General features: G+C 40.1%; 1 protein-coding gene across 2 annotated transcripts in view; it reads right to left on the bottom strand.

The window, feature by feature from the left end:
* mei4 (meiosis-specific, MEI4 homolog (S. cerevisiae)) overlaps positions 1-10,851 on the bottom strand; it is a 76,409-nt gene extending 65,558 nt beyond the window's left edge. The window contains exons 1-3 of one of the 2 annotated variants that reach the window (XM_026142479.2): positions 10,625-10,851; positions 9,357-9,602; positions 7,614-8,131 (exon numbers count right to left, since the gene is read on the bottom strand). In XM_026142479.2, the coding sequence (XP_025998264.1) occupies positions 7,614-8,131; positions 9,357-9,602; positions 10,625-10,652 (792 nt within the window). In that variant the 5' untranslated portion in view covers positions 10,653-10,851. The remainder of the gene's footprint in view (positions 1-7,613; positions 8,132-9,356; positions 9,603-10,624) is intronic. The other variant, XM_026142482.2, reaches the window with a different exon arrangement.
* Positions 10,852-12,634: the final 1,783 nt, after the last annotated feature.

Below are 12,634 nucleotides of genomic sequence, written 5' to 3'. Positions count from 1 at the left end.
CATCATCTGCTGCTGCTTTTTAATGCTTTAATGAGTTAAACACTCTGTAAAATGTTTTTACAGTATTACTGTTAGCAGTGCGCATTATCTGGGATGTTTCAGTGCCAACAGCTCTGAATTGACATGCAAAGGCTTCGTCCCAAAGCTGCTGTTTTGTTCTATAGTTCATCCACCACACCAGAGCGCATCGATAACAGAAGAGGTAGAAAAACCAGTTTCTCCAGGCTCGGCAGCATCAGTGCACCAGAGTGCACCACAGCCTGGAGCTGCTGCATTTTAAGAACGGGCCCAGCTGAGCTCAGTGAACTGCATCACCTACAGAAGAACGATCACATTTTAAAAGCTATTTCTCTGCCTGTGTACAACCATGTCTGACTCAGAGGAGAAACTTTACACCTCTGTGCTGAGCGCTGCTTCATTCTGCAAAAAAAAAAATCAAACCCCAGACTGAAAGAGGAGGGAGCACATCAGAAACAGTGATTGCACATGCATCACTGATTGGTCAAATCGAACCATCAAAGAGGATTTTTGCTCTGAGTTGGAGTCACACTGGGGAAAACTGTTGGAGGAGAAGTTACTGGAACCGTATGCAATAAACTTTGAATCTCGCCCCCTGTGAAATGGGCGCTTCAAAGACAGGGACCACATCGTTTTCAAAGTGACTTTTGCTCCATGAAGATGGTGATAAAACATAAAAATAACAGGCCACTGCATGCAATCTGGTTCTGGTTCTGCTAGTACGGTCATTAAATGTGATAAATCAGTGAAAAATCACAAATCTACGGAAGCGTAGAGCAGCCACCCAGGCAAAAGAAAAATACAAGTGTATCACGTTATAACGTGAAAGGTTTATTGTTCTAACAAGATACTTTTCCTGTTTGTACAATATACTATCATGTTTGTACAATATACTTTTTCACGTTTGAACAACATAATATCACGTTATTACAATATACATAATTATCACGTTCGTACAATATAAATATTATATTGTACGAACGAACCAATTTTACTCCAGCTTTCCGGTTTTCTCCAGACTGTTCTATTTTAAAGACTGAAAACACCCAAAAATATATAATCTCAGCATAAGAAAATAAGGAAATTTGTACCTTTTTTTTGAAAAACTTGTTCAATCTTCCCCCTCAGTGCCAAACAGCTTTTTCTGCTGTTGACTTTTGTTTGGTTGGGCTTGTTGGATTGGATGACTGAAAGGTCAAGAAGCGACACGTAATGGCAATTTAGCAATTTATTGATTTAGCAAACAGGGGGATCAGTAGTATGTGGAAGAACCGCACACAGCCACAAACGCCTGGCACTAGGGCTGCTCAATTAATCAAATTTTAATCACGATTACGAGCTGGGCTTTCAACGATCATTAAAAATGACTGAGCCGATTATGAGCCCCTCCCTCATGCTTTACTCTCGCGCTGCTCCGTGTGGCAAATCGAGCGCACCTCTCTGCATTTCGAACACCCGTCACAACAATTAGGAGGACCCGAGGGAAGCTCGGAAAGCTAAGCAGAAGTTATTTGGAGAGGAGAGTGACTGCCGTTGGTTGAAAAGAGGTAAAAAAAACCAAAAAACTTCAGTGGTGTGGAAACATTATGGGTTCGCGGAGTCAGATGTGGATCAAGTAGACATAGTGTGTAAACTTTGCTATGGTGTGGTAGCTGCACCACAGAGCAACACTGCAAAGTTCACTAAACATAGATGTTTACATTTTTCATTTATTTTTTATATTGCAAACATTTGCACTGTTATCAGTATTTGCACACTGTTTTATATTATTTTTCTAAAGTCATTATTCAATACATTGTTATTTTTAACCCTTTAAAGCCGGTCAGAGCAGCACGCTCTGTTTTGTGTAACTATTTTTAAATCCCTGTAGAACCTGAACCATGTAAGCTAGCGCAATAATTTTTTTTGCATATGAAACCAGAGGAGTTGTACTTACATCTTATGCCATCAGCTTGTCCTCGGTCACGATTTCCTTCCACATAAAGCTTTGCAAATATTGCATAAAAAGCGCTTGCAGCAACAAAAACATAATACTCCAGAAACACGCTTTACCGATCCGATCAGCTGTTCCTAACACTTCCCACATTGAAACAGACGTCACCGCTAACTCACGCATGTCCGCCATTTCCTGCCCGAAACTGGAAGTGACGTCATTTTCGCGGAAAATGTAGTTTTTTACTTGTAGGCCTTAAAAGCCTATACTGGTGTTCTTAATAAGTCAGGTTTGACTTTTCTGAATAGTTTCTCTGATGCTTAGAACTCGAATTGCACTGCTGGAAATAGTTTATTTTGATGCACATGCTGTTTTCTTTGCAAATTTGCATCATAGGATTGTTTTTCGTTTGTCCTGCAGCATATAAAAATTGCTGTATCTCCAAAATAAAACTATGAAGACGCTCAAAATAAATTTCCTGTTGTTGTAAACTATTTTTTTGCAACTTTTTTGTATTTAAAGTTTTGAGGGATAAACCTCTTAAATTTCTCCAAGTAGAAATATATGTTAAAAAAAAAAAAAAAAATGATTTTCAATTTTTTTGTAGTTTATTGCAATTTTTTGGAATTAATGTAGTTACTATGGACTTAATACATACATATTATTAAAATAATCGAGATCTCAATTTCAGTGAAAATAATCGTGATTATCATTTTTGCCATAATCGAGCAGCCCTACCTGGCACCTCCTCCTCATGGTGGTCACCAGCTTGGCCATGCTGTGAGTGACGGCCTCCTAGCTGCAAATCAACAGGAGCTCAGCAGCCTTGCTTTTATACAGAAATATGGCCAGTTCAGTCCCCCAATGCAAAGAGATAAGCTGTACTCGTCAGTGCAGGCTGACCCTGAGTAGTTGCAGTTTCTTGGCAAACTCTCTACATTTCTACATCAGACGGCAGTTATTTGCAAACCTTTACCAATGTCTCAGAGTGACTGCAGTCAGTCCGATTCAGACAGTGATTGTTTGGAGACAGTTTGCCAGGCAAAGGTGTTAAATGCTCAACCTCCAGATGGCCTGTTGGTCGCTGCAACTACTTTCAGTGCAACTACTGATTTTTGATGTTTATGTTTTTTTGTGTAGTGGCTATACAGGTTTACATTCATAGATTGTAAAGAATCACTAACAGCAATGATAAATACGAATTACAATTTTGAGGCTCTCCAGGCTAAATTTCTTTTAATGCGAGTGTAGCTTAAACAGATCAAATGTGCCCATTACATATATCCAGTGTTGGGACTAACGCGTTATTAAGTAACGCGTTACAGTAACTACGTTATTATTGTGGTAACGAGCACGGTAACTAGTTATTATGCCAAAACCGGGAACGCGTTACTCGTTACTGGGATTTAGATAGGCTCGTTACTCGTTACTTCGTGTGGTGGCTATCGCGGAGCTTCCACAGATTCAATAACATTAGCAAGTGGTGGAGGCCAGCAGGTGGCTGAGGGAAAAGGGAGGCAAGAGGAGAGACCCGAAGTGGCCGCTGGTCCGAGAGTGTCAGGTGAACTGAACTTCAGGTAAGAAGTTATAACCTGCAGTCCATCTGGGTCAGATATGAACCAAGTTTAGGTGGAGTTTATTTTCGTTATGCTGACTTTTTCGTACTGCGTGCTAGCTAGCATGACGGAGTTTCTATACAGCTGGGTGGGTGCTATGTTACTGATGTTGAACTTTATTTTGTTCATAAAGTTAATTATTAGAGTTGCCAACCGTCCCGTAAAAAACGGAATCGTCTGGTATTCAGAATTACGCGTTTCGTATTGAGGTGAAAAGGAACACAGTTTGTCCCGGACTTCAGCTAGAATGAAAAAGGCACAAAGCTGTATTTATTCTGTGTCTTTGCTGCACAGCTGCCTCTTATTCTCTCATTCTCTGCCCCTCCCTCTCCTGTTTCTACTTCAGTCATGAAACTGATCAATGATCAGCTGATCGGCTCTCTTGTTTATTTATCGCCCACTTTTCGCCAGAAAGAGGAAACCAGCCGATGTCGCGCTAAACAACAGCAGCACTTTTAAGCTTGATCAGCTGTTGTTAGAATTTATTTAATATTAATTTCTAGTATCAGCTGATGTTTGCTGGAGCCACAGCTGCAAAAAAGCTGCTGGTCATGATATCGGTTTGGTTATCTGGTGAGAGGGAAACATGAAGATGAAAGCAGGAGATGTCCTTACTGAATCATCAGAGCTGTGATGGAGAAACAGGTTTACCTTTTAGTTAACATGAATGAGTTGAAGGGATGTTATGAACTGTTTCTGAGAGACAAATAACACCAGGATCCTTTTCTAAGTAGCTGACAGCTGGTAACTGTGCAGGGGCGGGTCTAGCAAAGTGTTGCCAGGGGTCCATGTAGGGCATTAAAAGGGAAAGGGGGGCACAAGGAAATACTTTTTTATTCTCATTTAAAATGTCTCACTTTTAAAAAATAATTATCTGAGTCTTGCAACAAACAATTGATAGATTGATGCATATATACCATCAGAACAGTGTACATCACTGTCACAACAGTGTTTATTTTCATTCAAAGGCTTCATGATTTTTCCTATAATGGTGGGCCAGTCTCTAGTCAAAATGCCCGGGACGATTTTCTTGTCCCAGTCCAGCCCTGTATGCAGCTCATCTGCAGTCTGGTGTTACCTACATCTCCCTATTCAGAAGGCAGAATTTCCGAGTTCTGAGTACAATCGAAAGCACCACGACTGCAGTTTTTGTGTTGGATGTAAAAAGCAGGCTAGGATAGAATCAGGCGTGGGATTTCTCTCGTGGGAATGTGCACATTATCTTTTCCTTTCTATTGGTTGGTGGCACAGTGCACTTGTGGCAAGTAAGCAAGCTAGAAGACTGGAAATCTTGCTGGGTTACGGAAGCAACACATTAACAAGAGAATTCTGAGTAAAACCAAAGTTACTTTCCCTAGTAACTAGTTACTCTGAAAGTAACGAGTAACTTGAAGTAACTGAGTTACTTTTGATAGAAGTAACTAGTAATGTAACTAAGTTACTAATTTAAAGTAACTTACCCAACACTGCATATATCACATACTTTTAAAATGATCAAGCGCTGCTGCTGGTGTCGTAGTTAAACCCTGTTCTTCCGGCTGATGTTGCTCAGTTTGAATTCACTCTGCATTATTGTGATTATTAGTAAAATATATAAATATATAAAATAAAGCGCAGAATAAAATTGTAAATGTAAATCATTTACAATCACATGACTTCTCTGGATCTTCAGACATGCTGGTTAGATATGCTGTAATGCTCTCTCTTTCTCTACATCTGTTTGATGTATTAACAGTTTTTATTATTTTCATATTATTGTCCCTTCATTTGCATTTCTTTTAAATGGCTCCAGGAAGCTTAGAGCAAAGATATGGCTGCCATTCCAACCAGGCCGTACTTGTTCAGTCTTTTTCGTGAACTTTAACCTCCCACAGGCTGACTGAGGCCGGTAGAGTCTCAGATGGAGCTCTTGGGTCTTTTGCTGTTTTGCACAGTTTGACCTCAGGGTGAATCTGAGATGGGATGTCTAATCCAACGTGGCAACTGAATGCTGCAGATCAGCAAACTGCTGTAAGCACATACAGCAGCTGTTTTACAGTATGTGTTCACAGTTACTGATTATAAATCAATCAAGTGGATTTGACTGGCAGCACTTCAGTGTTACTCACACTTTAATTCATAGTTCCTCATCCAAACCAAGCCGAGGATTTTCAGTAATGAAAATACACCTGACCTGTGACCCCCACTACACATCCTATCAGTCTTCTATTATTAATCTATAAACATCTGCAAATAACTGACCAACTGCAGCTTTCAGTCACCCCTGTTGGCTACAGGCACTTCTATTAGAAAGAAGGAGGACAGCTGCTGTTGGCCTGCAGCAAAGTTTACAAGAAATATGAGGAATTGAGAGACTGGAGAAATAAAACTTCATCTGCATACAGAGAGCTTTAGCTTTTCATTTATTTTGCTGTATAACACAAAGCAGTGGTGGCTGGATGTTTCTCTTCATCTTGGTTGGAGGAAATATAATTTTTTTACATGTGAAGGTTTTGATGTCGACTGTAGTGCATCCAGGTTTAGTGTCCCGTAAACTGGACATCGGGCCACCGGTTATGTCGAACTGTGTACACTTACGGCAGAGCAACATCGAACAAACACTGTTCAGAATTCATGTGGAAAAAAGAAAAATCTCCAGTTTCATGAGGATGAAAACAAAGACAGCAACATGTTAACTCTCTGCACAACAAATATCTGCGTTGCTACAGCCACTCGCAGCCTCTCTGAGAGCCTCAGAGTTGCTCCTCTGTTTTATATCTTTGTAACTGAGTCTTTTCTTTCTTTTTTCTGTTTTTTACAGAGTAATTGATCAAAAGAAAAACTGGAGAGACTGAAAACAGTTGTGCTGTTTGCAGAGCCGGCTTTTAAATCCACCCCAGCGACGCGTCTCTTTCACCCCTAATCACACTCTGTGGTTGTTGGTGGTTCACTGGGCTAATGATCAATTTTTACATTTGCCTCTGAGCTCTCCGTTGCTGCTACATTCAGCTGAATCGACACATATTTTCACACAAACCCCCCAAAAATTAAATAAAGACAGACACAAAGACAAAGGAGATGATCCCTGTGTGAATGAAACCGTTAGCATGAGCCTTTGAGCACGTTTCACACAAAATACCCAAACAGAAAAGATCACAAAAGAAAAACTGCAGTGCAAAAACACATCGATGAGACATGATTACAGTAAGCACATTTTGGGGGCTGTAGTCTTTTCTCCATGTTGGTGTCCAAACTCTGAAAATCTTCACATACTTTGTCTATGTTGTCATAAAAGAAGTGTGAGGCTGACTTTAGTTTAGGACATCAGTGGTGCCCTTGAACGTCTCCAAACAAAGACACTCTGTTTTTTTCTGTGACTTTCACCATCATTCATTCTTCTGTGCTTCTCTGTCTGCCAGTTACTCTGCAGATCTCTGCTGCATGAAACAAAGAAACTCCCCACGATACACACTCACAGCACTGGGCTGAAGCCAAACTACCCACGATTACCACCGCTGAAAAGAGGATACGACTGGCTCCAGTCATAACTGACTGGCATACTGAAAGCCAGCAATGGCTCAACACACAACAGTCCAACTGGTCTACAAACTGGGAGCGTTTGTTGTAAATGGCCTGCAAATGGTAAATGGCCTGTATTTGTATAGTGCTTTACATAGTCCCTAAGGACCCCAAAGCGCTTTACACTACATTCACCCATTCACACACACATTCACACAGGCTGTCTTGAGGCGGAAACTAAACAGAAAACGATGAGGACATGTCCATCAGGCAACAAGTTAATGAAAACAAACACACCCAAAAACTAAATCCAGGAAGTTGGGAAAGGTTTGGTGAGACAGCAAAAGAATGTAAAGAAAAAATCTCTTTGAATCTGCAGATCATTGCAGACTAAACAAAAACTGTAAAATAGCTCAAAGCTTCTGTAAACAAAGCGACTGTGTAAATTATGGAGACTCAAACAGAGCAAACCCTCTGCAGCCCGCACTGAGAAGCTTAAACCTGTAACTGTACAGCTCTAACCTCGGGGAAGGTTTTCCTGTACTCACCCCGTTGGGCCAATCACTGTGCAGCAGCATCCTGCTCAGCTCCCTCAGTGGCTCTTCCACACGTTTTACAAGCTCAGCCGACGGCAGCTGCTGGGAGCAGTAGAGGTCCATCGCTTGGGCAGCGATCTGGCAGGCCTTCAGGAGGAGGTTGTGTGATTCCAGCGTGGAAGAATCCCTGCAGGCGGCCGCCACAGAGTCAAGGAGCTGGCACACGGTGTCAGCGAGTACTGACCCCACGTCTCCATCACACCCGAACCACAGAGCTTCCACTCCTCTGCTGTTCCCATCCACTCGGTGCAGGGCACACAGCGACTGCATGAACTGCACATGAGGATGCAGCGTGGCTTCATCACGGTGACTGCAGGGAAACAGCGGTGGAGGGGAAGCGGCGGCAGGCTTGGCTTTATGCAGGAAGAGCTCGGGAGTCTCTGAGTCAAAGTCTTGCTGATGTTCTTCGCTGAACTCCACTCTTCCTGGACCAAACAAATCCTGGGAAGGGTCATCCATCCTGCTGCTGTCTGCAAAAAGAATTACACAGAAGAATGAATCGAGCGCACAGCATGTTCGTTTCCTTCTGCCTCAATGGGTTTGTGTGTGTGTTTGCGTTAATTTGGTATTTTAACATCTGAATTCTGAATGCTTTAAGTTAAAAGGCGAATGAAGGTCAGGAGACTCTCATCAATAAAGCGGTTTTGGGGCAAGAGGCCATCGCGGCCTGTGGGCGGGGCAATACTGGCAGCATATGTATGGCTTGGTTTAATATAAATAGTATAATAATCATGTAATTATGCCATAAAGAAGATAATCACAGTCACTTATTTCCAATATGATCCCCGTCGTCAGGACAAGCTGTCACTGAGCTGCCTTCAGCCGAATTTTACTGTCGACCTTGGAAGTTACAAGGTGCCGACATCTCATAAACTGGAGTTATTGTTTCAGCCTGCGCTCTTCTTCACACTCAAAAACATCGAGAGCTCACACCTCTAAACACCTCATTTTTTTTAAAGAGGGAAACTGTTTTAAATACTTTTAGAACATTATCGTTAATGGTGTGGCATTTATAGTATCTAATGAAGAAGCATTAGGGGCCAGACTGATAGTCTAATTTCGTATAAATATGTATTTACTTAAAGTGTACGTTTAAGAGTTTCTCAGAGGTAAAACTTCATTTTTGACCTTGAGATGAACCCTAATGCTTTGTTGTTTTAAAGGTCTCTAAAAACAGATCAGTGGGCTTCTGATCTCAGAATTACAGCCGTCTTACCTCGTAACCCTGACAGCAGATGCACCTCGGTAGCCCTAAATGTCTCCCTACGGCCCTTGAGGTTTAGATTTAGGAGGACAAACGTTTTCCTTGAAACAAAAGGTTTCATAAAGGTGGCTCTATTTATAGCTCTGTTTGTTTTTATATGCAACAGTCTGTTAAATGACAAAAAGATGGAGCCTCTGCTGGGAACCAGGATTCATTCAGGTATGGGAAATGAATGATATCATCATTTAAGCCTGTCATGGCGCCTGGCGAGAACCAGCAGGCAGCTACAGGTCTCCCACATAAAAGAGGAATGATGGGCAGTAAGTGTGGAAAGAAGGAGAGCGCATATAAATGTGCCATATAGAGTTTTAGAAGTAGACTCTGTAAATAAGCAGCATTTCTACAGGATTTAATTCAAATTAAAAACTCTTTATTAATTATACTAATAAGCCACTCTGACTTCAGTGAGCTGACTCTGGAGGAAGGCCTACCTGCCACCTGCGTGCTGCTCTTTGAGGCACATGTCGCTGTGGCGATCAGTGCTTCCTGCCGCAGCCTCAGCACCTCCCGCTGCAGCTCCTCTGCTTTCTTCTTCCAGCCTTCATCCTGACTCCTCAGCCTGCAGCCCAGAGCCTCAGCGTACTGCCTGCCGCTCATACCCGGGGGGCGGTTTCTTATTAAAGCCACCGCCACCGCCACTTTAGCCTGCGTGGAAAACCACTCGGCTCGACTCAGTCCTAAAAGATAGGGGCAAATATTTCAGGAAGTCCACATTCCAAAAACTGATGGGCTGACTAACTGCATGAATGTAGAATGTAGAAATGTTATTAGAAACATAGTTTTATTAGGTTAAGCATATTTAATGTGTGTTTTTTTTTTTAATAATATCTATATTTTAAATAGGTTTAATTATATTTTCTTTCAGTCTTAACTTAAAATAAAAAAGTGAAACTTTAACTTTTGTTCTCCTTCCCTTTAATTAATTTTACTTCTCAGGTTTAATTTTATTGGATATTATTTACATTTTTTGCTCATTGGAGTTTTTTTCCTTTTACCTTTAATGCATTTTTTTTTGGGGGGGGGGGGTATTTTTACTTCTTATATTTTATTTAAATTCTTTACTGACTGAACTTAAATATTAAAGCCAAATTAACAAAAATTACACATTTTTCCTTTTTTCTGTTTATTGTTTATCGCTAATTTTACTGTTCTTTATAGTCTAGTTTTTACATTTGAAGGTGTTAATTTATTTAATTGTTATAGTTTAAGTTAACTAAACTAAGTTTAGTGAGTGTCTTCTGTCACATTTTAACTGAGTGCTTATCCAATGAGCCACAGTATAATAGACAGTACACAGGACAATACAAAATATGTAACGCATTTATTCACTGATACAATGAAATTATGTCCTTCATGCTGCATGTGGTAGTGGTGATCATTTTGTCCCAATTTTACCCAAATATATTATGCATCTATTTTTGGACAGGCAGCTAATAGAGCGCTAGAGAGAAATAAACCCATGACTTTATTTTACAGCTCACACAGTCCATCCGTTTTTATTTTCTATATTTTCATATACCCTTAGCTGAGAGGAGAACTAAAACTGAGTGAAACTTTGCTTCAGGTGAAGTTAAAACTACAAACTACAAAATCTAATGGGACCTAGCTAGCTGCACAGCTAACAGTCCAGCTAATGTTCACCATTTTTCTCTGCACTCTTCAACAAACTGATATACAAACTACACAAATAACTATTTACCTGTTAAGCCGTCATCCTCTTTCTCCATTAGCCGCTGCCTGTCCTCCTCACCTTCCGAATAAACTTAACTGAAAGTCCTTCACTTTCAGAGCTAGCCTATCTTCAGCAGCTAGAAAGATGGTAGTGATGTGTCGGTGCGAACGAAATGGCTCTTAGAGCCGACTCTTTGACGTGAACTACGTGAGCTGGCTCCTTTTGGGTTTTTTTTTCTTTCACCCTCTCTCTCCACTTTTTTCCGCTTCACTCTGCATGCCAGCCTTGTGCTTTGCGCTGAGCAGAGGGGGGAGGGGCAGTAGTTACACTTGCAGTAGCACAGGTATGGGCTCAAAATGTGGTCATAAATATTTTGTACTTGTAAATCAGGATTTGTATGTGTAAAAAAAAAAATGTGTGTGCCTAAAAAAGATTTGCATGTGTAAAAAAATTTGTGTGTGCATAAAAAAGATTTGTATGTGCGTAAAAAAGATTTGTATGTGTAAAAAAGATTTGTGCGTGCATAAAAAAGATTTGTATGTGTAAAAAAGATTTGTGTGTGGACTTAGCCAAAAAAAACCCTGCAAGTTACAAGTAATTTTGACCCTATTTTTCTTCCTTTCATCTGATTGGTCAATGTCGTGTCAATCACAAATGTAACAATCCAATCAGAGAACAGATGGGTTTGGCTGTCAGAGGGGCGCTTTTTTGAACTGCAGGTCTTTGAAGGGAATAAATGCCCTTTTACATGCCAACCCAGCGTTTTCTTTAATCACCACGAAGGAAAACAGTCTGTGGTCGTCCGAGTTTGGTGATTTTTGTGTCACAGGTCTACGTGTTTAATATAGGGACTTCCACAGCCTTTTCAACAAGCTGTGGATGATAAAGGATTCAGAAAGTTTATTCATGCAGGCCCATATGACAGAGAATGTGCATCTTCTTTTTGTTTTCATATTGTAATTTATATTTAATTGTGTTGTGGTTTGCAGGTTTTGTGTTGTTTCATTTTAAATTTGTTTAAAAGGAAAAAGCTGAAAATTTAAATAGTTAAAAGTTGAAATGTAAATAGTTGGTTTTTGTATTTAGGGCTGTGCGATATGACCAAAATCTCATATCCCGATATTAAGACATCTATCGTCTAGGGGTGGGGGAAAAAATCGATACTGTATAGTATCGTGATATTTTGTTTGCTAATAATGTATCGATACAGGGACAGAACAAATCGATATTTTGTTACAAAAAAAGTTTTTGTGGACTGGAACTCTGACTTCAGAGCATGTTGATCCTTTTTCTGAGCAAGAATCCTGACATTCCTTCACTGTCCAAATGTGTTTGTTTTTTGGCAGCAATAAACATGACAGTTTACTTCTTTTAATTTAAGACATGATTTATTTTAATTAAGTTTAAAACTTTTTTATTTAATGTAAAATTATATTTTGTTTTAATTTACTTTCAAATTCTTCAGTTGCTGAATGGGCTGCATAGTTATCATAAATTGCATAGTTCAGAATAGCTATAATTATACCAGATGGTTGCATTCAGTTAAGTTGGACTAGACTGTAATACAAACCGTTCAGTTTGTCACCAATAAAACTGACTGAAATGAGACAAAGACTGAGTGTGAGACTTTGACATTAGATAAAATGAATATTGATAAAGTTTACCTTTATGTACAGAATCTGAATACCGCAAAATATTTTTAAAAATTGCAATAATATCGTATTGTGCGTTAAGTATCGTGATAATATATATGGTGATTCCCACCTCTACTATCGTCCGATAACGATATAAATCACAAAAATGTAGCTTTTTTATGTAAATTCTGTGAATCTCGGGCAGCTCAACTTGCGTGAAGTGTTTCCAGCTGGGCGTCATGTACCTGGAGTCGAGTGTTTTAACTGATGCATGAAACTATACATTTTTAGACACAAGTTGTAACGGCCACCGTTTTCTTTGTGAGTATTTATTACACAGCGTGCTGCAGGGAAAAGCCTGTTCTAATGTTTGAGTCTAAGGTTTATTTTTTAGCACCTGACG

This window comes from Astatotilapia calliptera, chromosome 15 (assembly GCF_964374335.1).
Source record: "Astatotilapia calliptera chromosome 15, fAstCal68.1, whole genome shotgun sequence".
In the NCBI taxonomy this organism is placed as follows: Eukaryota; Metazoa; Chordata; class Actinopteri; order Cichliformes; family Cichlidae; genus Astatotilapia; species Astatotilapia calliptera.
This window is presented reverse-complemented; position numbering and strand designations above follow the sequence as displayed.